Raw genomic sequence first — 13,220 nt, forward strand, 5'->3', positions numbered from 1 at the left:
GTACAAAGCAGACAACAGTATTAACATTGTAATGGTCAAGCACACGGAGGGGAACTCTTTGTTCACAGTAATGCAGCCGGTTGACTAGATCAGAAAGTTTGCTGCCAATTCCCTGCTGTAAAGGCACTCCCCAGGCTCAAAGTCGGACAGCACCATGCATTGGCCACATTCGCACCTGGTAAAGATATTGTATGCATTCATGTTCAGCACCAAGTATGCACTTCGTGCTTGACGTTTGTGCGTTTCTCAATCTCTTACTAATTCATGTTTGTAAGACGAGCAATGCCTTCTGTCAGAAGAAGGGGCGACGGCTCGGCGACGTCTTTGTACGAATCAGCTTGGTGGTCGGGCGCGTCGTAGGGAATAAGTCCTAATTGTTTTGATTCGGTAAAAACATTTATCTTTCGAAACTAGACAGATTTGCCAATATTGTTAACGACAGTTCTGAAGTAGAGGTCCCACGCCCGTCGTCCGCCGCTGCCGCTTAGGGACTTTCAGCCATCCGACCTGCGACTCCTGCATTGCTCTCGTGATCTCGCAATACGGTGCCATATTGTGAATTACGCAGTGCATGGGCTACTGGTATTCTGCGACTTCCTTTTTTTTTTTTTATCAATGTATTTGCAGCTTCTTAAAAGCCACAAAAAATGGGTTTAATAATTATTCTTTTTTTTTTATATTGTGTGTGCTTTTGGTGACCGACGACTTTGATTATATTTAGTGTCTTAATGGCACATGACCACGGAGAAGGGAGTGAGCGTGCCTCAAACCAACCAGTTCTCGGTCAACAATTTCTCAGAGGAAAAAAAATAAATTTTGAGTCACAAATCGTGTTTTAGGTAGCTGGGCTCTCATATGTCATGTATAAATAAAAACCTTGGCAAGCATAAATAACCTGTCAGTGTCCCCTTAAAAGGCAACTCTGCTTCATTTTTGTTTTTGAAAAAAAAAACAATGCAGTCCTTTTCGGTGTCGGCTAGGAAAACCACAGATCAAATATTACGACGTAGTTTAGTCTAAATGTTTCTTAAACGGTCCGGTAAACTTGCAATCCGCCAAGTTGCCGAAATCGGCTGATTAGTGCGGACAAGTTGAGGCGCAACCAACAGTGCAGTCGGGGCTATGGCGCGGGTGTAGCCAAAATTGAGCTAAACGTCATCTCCATTGCCCCCTTTTGCTTGTTTTTACGTCTCTGAGCAAGCGTAATGGGTGATGTCAGCAACATTTACTCTCTGCGCTTATTGGTGTCCACGTGATTGGCGTAACGCGCCTGCACAGTGCGCTTCTCAAAAGCCGTCCGGCCGCCCCGCCATGGTCCCGCCGTTATCGCTGTCTTCCACGTCACAACCACTGTTGTCGTCTCACCGTTTGTGATATTGTCTCGGAGTTTCGTCGACACTATGGACACTACGTACGCAGACTAACGCCGCGGTTGTGCGGACATCTTCAATGTCGTAGACCAAAGCGTGGTGAAGAGTGCGGTGCAGACGACACTTGGGCCTGGCACATGCTCGCCCCAATCCTGCCCGTTGTAGCGTAGAGGGTCACGTGACATCTCGCACTAAGTGTTAGCCGTGTTCTTGGCGGCTTGAGGCCAATGTTGCCGGATGAAGCCGAAGTTTCGGTTTCGATTTCTGCTCGTATTTAAAATTAGGTTTTAAAATACATATCCCATTTTTCACGAAGCAAATGACGTAGCGCAATTTACTAGTACTTTTTAATACGAAATCACTCATTATCCCGAAATCTTCAGAATTGAGCGGGGTTGCCCTTTAAAGGGGAACTCCGCCGATTTCTTCATGGTCCCCAATTTGCTTGAAATTTTGCTAAACTCGCCAAACAACATCGCCAAAATAGTATCCCAAATATTAGGTCAAAATAATTTTTTTTCGCGAAGTTATTGAATTTACAATTTTGGTCCTCACCGTGTTTTTCAAACTGAAAGTCTCTACTGGCAACAATGAAAAAGTGACGTCATTGGAAGTGCAGGGGTTCACTCTTTGGACTGTAGAATTTGTTCCCAACTGATTTGAAGCAGTTTCATGGTGTCAAATGAATGCTTTGGAAGCTCGCTCCAGTCCCCACGCTCCATCACGGAAAAAATGATTGACATCTTCTATTTTTTAGACTGCTCGCCCGACTGGCAAGCTGACCTTCCAATGACGTCACGGCCCTGAAAAGGGCGGGTATATTTGAATGTTTGTTTTTGCATGATTTTCATTTGCCAATTTCGCAATAACTATTATGAATTTCACGATACTAAATAGCATACCAGAAAGGGTAAAGGCCGGGGAGTCAGAAAATATAGTTAGTTGAGGTAGCTCAAAAATCGGCGGAGTACCCCTTTAAGCAGTATTGATTTGTACAAATCAATTCAGAGTTGAGCGTGTTGGTACATACTTGTAACTGATCAGCTTACACTTTAGAATTGTACTTGAGGCTCCTTTCTTGCTTCATCTCCTGTCCTTTGTTTCTTCGTGTTCAAGTACAATTCTAAAATCCAAGCTGATCTGTTTACAACAATGTACAAATCAGTCGGAGCAAAATTTCCACAAATAAACCTTGATGTGGAAAAATCTGCACAGGTTTTTCAACATAAACAAGATTTTGTCTGAAAACATCTTGCATAGAAACAATATGTCATCTGCATCTTGCAAAAAGGTGAGCTGGCGGGCTAGTTGGTCGTTCATCATTAGTAAAATAGCGCAAAACAACAAGGAAGAAAGGGCGAGATAGACAGGAAGGGTACATCTTGCAAAGTTGTACATTTCAGCTTGGGAATAGTGTGTGCAGCACTCTCAGGAACTGCTGATGGGAGATTTCTTCAGCTGCATTATGGACATAATCTTTCTGTGGCCACTAAAATGCACCACTCAGTTGACTTTTTACTGCAAAGTCACGTATTTGCCGAGATAAACTAACTAAAATTGCAACTCAAGGATCGACACGGAGAACCAGGATGTTGGAGATACCTGAAATCACTTGGGTTGTTTTTGCTTTCCACCTCTATTCAAAGCTTCTTTAAATCTGTTTTTGGTGCTTCGATTGTCAGAAAACTTATGATTCGCAGATATACTTATCAATGAAGATGCGCCTCGGATGGCTCCTTACTTGTTAAATATTCTGAGTCCCACGTCATCATCACGCATGACTAAAGAAAAGAGTGGGGGAAGCCCCATGCTTCCGTAAACCTCCGGGCACTTGCCGGTGGACCTTTATCAAAGGGAGCGGGTGTTTCGTGCCCCGCACGGCAGGTGTTCTACGTGTGGTTTGACGCCCCGATCGGCTACCTGTCCATCACGGCCAACTACACGCCCGACTGGGAGCTGTGGTGGAAGCAGCCGGACCAGGTGACTCTGTACCAGTTCATGGCCAAGGACAACGTGCCCTTCCACGGCATTGTGTTCCCCATGACCCAGCTGGGCACCCACGAGCACTACACCACCGTCGACCACCTCGTTGCCGTCGGTGAGTCACCTCTGCCAACCCTGTTGCTTCCACATTGCTGTTATACGTTGCTTTTTACGGCGATAGCCGTTATGGCCTCTTTCCACCCCTCGAAACGACGTCCGTAGTCGTCATAGTTGTCATCGTATTAGGGCGTTCGTCTTCAATGTCGCCAAATGCTGGAAAAAGAATGCCTGTCGCCACGGTGTTTTCGGGATTCAATCCTTGTGTCCACTGCGTGTGAAACGGGCGCATTACTACAGAGCTACGCCACCGCTTTGACACCCCGCTTTTTGAACTGGATTTCAAGCATGCACTCGCACCTGGGTCTCATGTAGCACGCACTAGATGGCCACAGTTGCTGTAACGTCACGATTTAAATTTTTTTACTGTGTCTTGATTAATTTGAAACTTAATTGAAGTGAATCGTTGAAATTAAAAGCTTCAGCTAGGTGGCGGAAGCTCCTGCCCAATTGAGAGGGTTTGGACATATCCATTCATCCGATACCGCCTAGAAGACCAGGCTTGCACATCACGTCATCATTGGCAGACCCCCGAGCCACCCCGAGCGGCAAATGCGCCAAAGCTTGACGAGTGTATGACGCGAAGTGGCAGACCAACGCTGGGCAGAATGTGCACCTTTGTTTCGCTCACCAGGCACTAGCGTTGAGCTTGGTGAGAGACGTTGAAAGACGCGCTGGCGGCAACGTTGACGCGTCTCGTCGTTCGTTGCAGGGACGGCTGTGAAGTGCATGCTCATCAGAACGGAGCCACAAGGCCCCGCCGTAAGACCCTACGGTGCATGAATGTGACGCCGATGCCTGACGAATTTGCCGTGACATGTCACAGCTGTCTCTCTGACTGTGCTCTGGATTGACGCGAGACTGCTAACTTTTTTTTATGCCTGTGTGTCTTTTCCTGCATGGCCTCCCCCAAAACATACTTTACGTTTAAAAAAGAGTGCAGTTTTATTTAGACTTCTTAATCAATTACAGAATTTTGTTTTATGAGGAACACGGGGGACAACAACTCCAGTCTTGGCCTTCCAGGCAGGCGATGCTGTGTTGGTGTTGCCACATCCTTCTTTTGTACCCTTTATTAATGCGAAAGCATTAACGGCCCCATGGAGCAAGCTGACATTATTAGCTTTGAAGCCATGCCAAACGGCACCTTAAATTTTTTCTTCCAAGTGAAGCTAGCTCCCAGCTATGAAACCACGCGAAAAGCCTAGACAACGGCACCTGGTTTCCTCGATCCCAAAAGGAGCGGAGGGAAGCTGATGGATTTCGCCTTTGGTCCCATTGGCTGGTGCGCATCATAGTTTCGAGGAACAAGGTTCTCATTGGCCGCTGGGTGTCAGTTTCACCGACGGCCACCCCATGGCTCTGCACGTCCACACTGTCCGCTCGAGGGTAACGAAGCATCCAAGGTCAGAGCGGCGAAGAGAGCGCGCGATCTGCCGTCGATGCGAATACGCTGCTGACGAAATAAGGGAGTGGAAGTATGACACTCGTGCTTTCGCATGCACAACTCGTAAGAAGTGCTTAGGTGTACGTCAAGCTTTTTTTTGTTTCTTGTATTTGAAGCTTTTAGAGCTGAAAAAGTCTTCTCGACGCATCTTGGAGTCTTCCCTCCTGTTTTTTTCAATTTCCTCTTCTTTTTCTTTGTTTCTTTTTAAATGTTTTTCACTGTGTGGATGGGTGCAGTTTGTGGCCCAGGTGTTCGGCAGGCAATCACGCTTCACTCACTTTTTTCAAGGTTAGACCTAAATTAGCTTCACTAAGAACACAATTCTGCATTAGAAATTGGTGGTTAACCGCCGAATTCAGAAACCTCACTCCAATTGAGGCACCCCTCCACTTCCTCAAGGAAGGCACAAGGGCTTGCACTGGTCAATCGCGACGACAGATAGGTGGCCTAGGCTTCTTGCGATTGGCCCAGCAACGGCCCTCGCGCCTTCCTTGAGGAAGTGGAGGGGCCCCTCAATTAGGTTGAGGTTGTGAATTTGGTGGTAAGTGTGTTAGAGTGCCACAGCTCGGAGGGTCTGGCGACGAGGGCTGGGTGGAAAATGGGCAACAAAGAGTGGTGGTCACAACTAGGGAGAATAAGGAGTGAGGGAATAGCAAAGGGGGATGAGAGTACACTTTTTTCTTAAAGTGGTAGCTTCATATGGTTGTCCAACCTCAGGAGCCACGTAAGCACAAAATGTGTAGGTCGGTGAGTCCATAATCACTGAGCAATCTTGAAAGAAACGGTGAACAGTGCCAGGGATCGAACCCCGGTCACTAGCGTGGAAGCCGAGTGTACTGCTGACTGAGGTACAGGCCCAGCATGAAGGAAGGGGAGGAGCAGAAGCAGGTGGCGTGAAGAAGCGTGCAGAGCAGAGAGGGGTAGGAAGGGGCAAGTAAAAGAGGAGCAGAAACAGGTGGTGTAGAAAGAGCGTATGGAACGAGGGGGAGTGGAAAGGGCAGGAAAGCGCACTTCCCCTGTTTTGGTGACCCAGAAACTTCAGCGCAAATGCTTTGTATCTGGGTAGTGCTGAACGGAAGCGCATGCAGCATCACAAAGAGAGAATAGTGTGACGTAATCTGTTGCCATTGTTAGCTTGGCCCAGCTCGTTTATCTACTTTTTTGTCTTGCCTCAGCGAGATCTGTAATGGATCCTCAATATGTGACTTTTGCGAGCGCACGGGGTTGCGGGCCCAGCTTGTTTACGCTCCGCGAGAGCGTGAACTGAACTTCGCCATAGCGCCTGCCTGTGAAGAAGACACCGCTTGTGCCTGCGTGGGAAGAAACCTCTCACAGAACGACCAGAGGCACGCCACGTATACGCACGCAAAAGAGACCATGTAATCAGAAGTTAATCTAGTATAATAAACGCTATTTCACTTGCTTCTCAAATCAACGTCGCATTATTAAATAACGGAATATCAGCACCCGGCCACCGCTGACACCATACAAAACCCTCCCCTAGGCGCACCACCCGAACCAGAGCACCACCCACCCCTAAAGCTACCGGATTTAAACACATTTGTCAGAAGGATCCAACATGTAGTCAATCAATAATTATGGCACAACCATCATTGTGAATTGTACAAGAGGATGCAAAGAAACTAGTTTCACAGTTCGGTTACCTGAAGTCCTGCATTTTCAAAACGTCTTTAAACTTAGCTAGGGGCTCTCTACAGAACAAAGGATTTCTGAAACCTGTGTCCAATGAACAGATACATGAAGTGTTAAAGATTTTTGTTCATTATTTAGTCCCTCACAGACTTCTACCACACTGGAAACTCTGCAAGTGCTCCCGAAGCCAATATACAAAAGAAATTTATTTTTTAAGTTTAGGTTCAAATTGGTACTTGGCAGGAACTGCCCACGTAATATGGTTTTCTGAATGAACAACGTTGGGTACTGTATCTATAAAATGAAAGTCTACATGCTGAGAGGTGCTGTGTTATTAAAGAAGTCAAAAGAAGAGCTTCTTTCTTTCCTGGTGTCACCAAACATAGTGAATAACTTCGTCTACTACTACAAATAGCCATGCGTGGTCCGGATGAAGACTTCTCGTGGGCTGAAGCTTGTGTATATTGCTGTTTGGAGCTTCCCTCCTATCACTATTTCTTCCAGACTTGTTTAAGATCAGAGGCTAGCTTTGTTTTTTGAAAGCAGATTGGACGACGTGTGTATGTTTTCAGACGTGGTGGCTGCAGTTAAGAGAATGAGCTTCAGTTATGAAGCCATTGTAACTGTGTTATTCTGCTTTTTCCCTCTGAAAGCAGCCTATGGCGTAATGAGAGCCTCTCTATCAATGCTAGTTGAACATTGCACTCACGCTGTTAGACTATCTGCACTATGTTGTCAGCTAATGAACATCTTTGCTTGCAAGGAGCAAAGGTATTTCACCTTGTCTCAGGGTTTAGATTATGATCTTTGCTTGTTTCTTTCTGCAGAGTATCTCAATTACGAAGACTCCAAGTTTTCCAAGAGCCGGGGCATTGGAGTCTTTGGAAATGACGCTCAGGACACTGGAATTCCTGCTGACGTCTGGAGGTTCTATCTCATGTACCAGCGTCCTGAACATCAGGTGTGCACCTCTCCTTTTTACAGCGGAGCTGTTAAGGGCTAGATTCCCCAGGAACGTGTCCACCAGCAAAGAAATGATGACACCAAACTCTGGACAGCTACTGCCATCTATGAGCGACGGCGGCAACTAGACAACTGGTTGCCGCCATCGTTCATAGATGGCGGCAACCTTTCTTCGGAGGAAGAAGAGCGGGGGTGGAACGAGCATGAATGTGCGCAGCAGCGCGAATGGCTCCACAACCGCCGAGAGACAGCTGTCACCTAAAGCTACAGTGCCTCGAGTGCTTCAGATTCCTTTACGAAAGAAGAGTAGATCACTCACCTGGAAAGCCACCGCCGAGAACAGAAGCTACAGCTCCGCTGCTCTTCCTTCTTCACCAGAGTGGAAAGGCTGAAAGTTTTTCAGACACTTTTACTGTTGTATGTAAGGATACCTAGGACCAACTGGCAGCTAAACAAGCATGTACTCGGAGGCATGCTCTAGACCACCTTTTGGCATGTCCTGACCCCTTTTGCATGTGCATATCTTTTAATGCCTGCCTTTGAGGGGGAGGGGGGGGGGGCACATCAGGTTTGTCTGCTTATAGAAACTGATTTGTCTTTTGCAACCTAAAAATTTTAAATTTGAGAAATATTGTTGCAAATGTCATTAATAATTTTAATATACTATATTTTCACAATTTTAAGCCCCCCCTTTCTTTTTGCCAAATGATGGCATTATGCACCGCGGCAATTACACAATTGAAAGTTTCAGCCTAAATGCAAAATCGCGTGCACCCCGGGAGGGGCTATTATTTGTTACGTGCTTGGGGAACTATGATTATTTTATTTGCGCCCTGCTTTTTCGCTCCGCTGGGACTATTTATAGTTTTGAAATTAGTCACTTTATGCAAGCGCTACCCTCAACCAAACGAAAGAAAGGTGACAGCGTTTTGCCCTCAATAGTATTTCCATTCATGCTTTTCAACCTGGACAGCTTGCAAACATTGTGTGTACTCCCGATAGATGATTAGAACAAAATTATACAGGCTTATATAAAATTACCGACAAAGACCAGAGAGCACCAGAACGTGTTCCGCACAAACGACACTCCGTGTGTCGTTGGTGCTAGATTTCCAGTCTTTTTGTTATCTATTTTCTTTATTTTTTTTTTTGCTATATTTTTTTATTTATTATTTATTTTTTATTTGTATATTTCTTTTATTAAATTATTAATTATGTATTTATAAATTTTACTAATCTATTTATTTATCATATTGCCGTAAAATCCTGAGAGGTGCCTGACCCCCGAAAGGTATTCCACCCCTATTTCTAGCTATTTATGCTTGCCTGGGTTTTTATTTGTACATAACATATGAGAGCCCAACTACCCAGAACACAATCTGCAGCTCGAAATTTGTTTTCTTTCCGCCCGAAAACCGTCTTTTGAGAGCTAGCCATTTTGAGTTGAGGTCACTCTCTTCTCTGTGGTGACGTGCAGTTCTTTATGGTTTGGACACACACACCAAATATAATCAAAGTTGTAAGTCATTAAAAGCACACACTGAATATTAAAAAGAAAAAAGATATGATACCTTTTTTTTTTTTGGCTTCTAAAAAAGTGCAAATACATTAATTGGAAAAAAAAAAAAGTTGCATAGAGTGCTGGAAGCACTTTGTGCACTTGGCGTAAATGCGTCTAATTAGCTATGGTGGGATAAAAGCGAACATTGCTGACTGGGAAGTACAGTCATCCTTGCTTCATTGCCTTCCGCCGCGATAACATGTTTGGCGGAACGCGTGATCTGAAAATATAATTTTTTCAACTTTTCTCGATTTCACACCGAAAGATAGCCCACTCCTTATTTTCACCCAATTTTCTCTCGATTTTAGGTGGGTTATCTCGAGGGATATTACAATGTTTATTTTAGGATATAACTATTCAATTCATTTGTTTATTAATTATTTTATCAATATATTCACTGGTGTTATTTATTTATATTTATATTTATTTATATATTTCATTCATTTATTTATTTTGTTTATCATTTATCCAAAACCTGCCACTGTCGCCAGCACTTTTACATTCAAATAAAAAAAACATCCAGACCAGCCGCGCTAGTAGCTCAGTGGCTGTAGCACCTGACTGCCACTGCACCAACCCAGGTTTGAGCCGTGCCAGGGACTCAAACTGTATGATCTTAATGTCTGTAATGCTCCCAGCGTGTCACACGCTCACGACACTCGTTATGATGCTTGTTCATGACAATTATACTTGGGTAGTAATGCAATTACAGTAATTGAATTACTGTAATACAATTACAGTAATTGAATTACTGTAATACAATTCCAGTAATTGAATTACTGTTGTTTAATTACTTTATAATTGTAATTAAATACTTTTGGCTAAAAGGGATTTTAATTTAATTACTTTCTAGCCTCAGTAATTGCACAATTTCAGGCACAATTACAACTACTTTTGAAAGACTGGTGCTGACGGAACCTCCCTGAAAGCCTCAGTGCTCGCACAAGCGGCCTAGCCCTCGGTGACACACTCGCACACATAGACAAGCACTCACACAGACGCACAACAGAAATAGCATTGTTTGTTGTTTTGTTACCTGCACTGCGGGCTGAGAGACAACCGTTTTGGAGCTTACCTGAATGGTTCCGTGTGGCGCCGTCTGAGGTGCAAGCAGAAAACAATCGCGTAACCATTCGAAAATATTGAAAGAAACAAAATTGAGCTCCAGCTTGCAGCTGAGGTTGGGGGGGATTTTAAATCTTTGAGGAGTTTGTTTTCTTTTTATTGCCAGTTTCTTACGTCCGCCTTCCAGTCCTGACGAATATTTGTTTCGTTGTATTATTTCCAAGTTTATTTCCTGTTGGTTTTATTCCAGATATTATTTGCATAAGCATTTAGGAGGCCGACCTCGCACCTTTGAGTATTGTCACCATTGATTCGAGAGCCCTCATTCGGTTCTTATGTATTTCTGAGCCTTTATAATTTCAGCTCAGTGTAAATAATTTACAAAATCATGAAACAATTGTATGTGAATGTGGTCGTATCAGCGCGTGTTGATTGTAGTTTTATATTAACACTGTTAAAATATTCAGATATACTATTTGTCGCATTTCTATTTGCCTGGCTAACAAAAATGTGTCAACCCAATTTTACTTTAGTGGTTTGGCGTCTTATGAGCTAATTTATTACAGCGGAGCTGTTAAGGGCTAGTTTCCCCAGTAACGTGTGTGCAAGAAAACAAATGTCGGCACGGAACTCCGAACAGCTGCCGCCATCTATGAGCGACGGCGGCAACCAGACAACCGTCTTGCCGGTGTTCTGGTTGCCGCCGTCACTTATAGATGTCGGCAACCTTTCCAGCCTTTCCACTCTGGTGAAAACCAGAGTGGAAAGGCTGAATTTCTCTAGGAATCATTTTAGAAGTTGTCCTCAAAGTCGTCCTAGATGTTGTCCTTGAGATTCTCCTAGACATCGTCCCTGAGGTTGTCCAAGTTGTCATCCCTTAGGTCGTCCTAGGCGCCATCCTCTAGGCGTCGTCCTCGGGGTCGTTCTAGAAGTCGACCTTGAGATTGTCCTAGACGCCGTTTTTGAGGTCATCCTAGACATTGTCCTCTAGGCGTCATCCTTGAAGTCGTCCTTGAGGTCGTCCTAGAAATCGTCCTAGATATCATAAAGATAACAGCTTCACTGGTCTTCCTTCTTCACCAGAATGGAAAGGCTGAAAGTTTTTATTATTTATTGAAAATATAAAAATATTGGACTTCATTACCCCAAACTGTCAAGTTCTATAATTAATTTAACAAAATTCACAACAGGAAAGTACAATACGTGAGATTTATGCAGCGATATTTAAGCCTCATCAAACATTGGGCCAAGGAATAAATGCGTTGCATTCTTAACCAGTCGTTTGAAGTTATAGGGCCCAAGTCGGTTGCTTTCGGAAATAGGCAATTGTAAAGTAATTGCATTACTTCTTAAAAGTAAGTTGTAATTGTAATCTATTACTTTTCACATACATTTTCGTTATACTTGGTATAACAAAATCGCTTTTTACAAATTATTGCATTTTTCGACGTTCGACGCAGTCCCGATCACAACGCATGCATTTTGAATCGGATTATTCAAAGTGTATCGACGGCTGGACATGCTTATTACGAAGGACGATCCTCGCAAATTATCTAATTTTTCCAAGTTTGACGCGGTCCCGATCCCAATGCATGCATTTTGGACCGGATTATTCTAAGTGTATCGACGGCCGGACATGCTTGATACGAAGGACGATCCACCGAAAGTACAGTATGTAAGCCAGCGCAAGAAAACGAAATGTTTGTTGTCCCTTCTCCGCAGTTTGTTTTATTCTTTTTGTTGCCAGCCTTCTAAGATGTGCGCAAAAAGCCAGTAGCTGCAAAATGTATATCGTCTTTTGCCGTTATAAATGCGTGAGGAGCGCGGCCTTGCTTGCGGAGTGTCTGTCGCGCCCACCTCTTTGGAGCCCCGACGCACCTGCCCCTCGACTCCGACTTGTCAAGTCAAGGGAGCAAAGAAGGCGGGAGATCGCCACTTTGGGAGCTCTGTGCACGCAGAGGCATGCGGCAGCTTCGACAGCGTGTTGAGCGACAGTTCTGACATTTCTCACGGTGCCCCTGGTGCCCGTGGTGCCCATGGCCCAGCCCCCGTCGGAATCAAGTTAGGGAAGCACATCCCCTGCCAGCGCCCACTTCTTTGGAAGCACCGTCCCAAGTTATCTATGAAAAGAAAAAGAAAAACTCCGTCTCACTAAAACCGTTTAGTACAGCCAAAGCTACAGGGGAGAGAGCGCTCTCTCCCCTGTAGCTTTGGCTGTACCAAACGGTTTTAGTGAGACGGAGATGGAGGAGAGCATACGCGCGTATGCTCTCCCCTCCTCTGTAGCTTTGGCTGTACTTGGTGGTCGCGATGCACGTGTTTTCCAGCTTGTCGACACTGCATTTACGGATTCCGTGTGCCTCGAGGCAGCGTCTTTGATATCGTGTTCTACGTTGCGAAGGCACCTCAGCCCGTCTGCCGCGTGTACAGTAGCTGCTTTGAACCTGCTTCATTGAAGGCTGTGCAGAAGTGTTTGACCCTGGAACAGAAGAACTGGAGGAAGGTGGTTGACCGAAGAAGTTGGAAATTGCGAAACAATTCAACATCCTGGCATTGACTCTGTCAACGACTTTTCCCGCACGCGTGTTTGGTGCACCAGCGGATGACACCGAGATCTGCGACGACCTTTACAGAACCGTGCATGAGATCGTCGGTGCAACTCCCGAAGACGACTTCGGCTCGTTCACGCTTGTGGATGCGGGCATCTCGGTTGTCGCTTCTGTCACGGATGCCGAGATCGTGGGCCTCGCGTGTGGCCAGGGCAAAGACGAAGAGCCATTGGATGAGGAACTCCGAGAGGTACCCACGACTGACGAGAAACGCAAAACATGCTTTGTCTTCTTCGCAACAAGGTGGAGTGCGGCAGCGGCGATGACAGCCTCAGGCGGTGCTTGAGGCAGTTGGGGGAGGTTTTTTTAATGCCTGGCAAAAACGCCCGGCGAACTGATCGCCCGTCTTTTTTCATGTTTCAGTAAGCCTGGATAATAAGCAAGGTTCGTTTCATTGAATATATATTTGTAAAAGCCTTCCACACTTCCTGTGTACTTCAAGGGTACTGTTA

General features: G+C 45.1%; 1 protein-coding gene across 1 annotated transcript in view; it reads left to right on the forward strand.

Annotated features, from left to right (window-relative positions):
- Positions 1-13,220, forward strand: part of LOC8027105 (methionine--tRNA ligase, cytoplasmic) — a 39,083-nt gene that overhangs the window by 14,672 nt on the left and 11,191 nt on the right. The window contains exons 14-15 of the mRNA XM_029990976.4: positions 3,255-3,468; positions 7,398-7,531. Of these exons, the coding sequence (XP_029846836.2) occupies positions 3,255-3,468; positions 7,398-7,531 (348 nt within the window). The remainder of the gene's footprint in view (positions 1-3,254; positions 3,469-7,397; positions 7,532-13,220) is intronic.

The sequence above is a fragment of the Ixodes scapularis genome, unplaced genomic scaffold (genome assembly GCF_016920785.2).
Source record: "Ixodes scapularis isolate PalLabHiFi unplaced genomic scaffold, ASM1692078v2 PGA_scaffold0__279_contigs__length_252992795, whole genome shotgun sequence".
NCBI lineage: Eukaryota > Metazoa > Arthropoda > Arachnida > Ixodida > Ixodidae > Ixodes > Ixodes scapularis.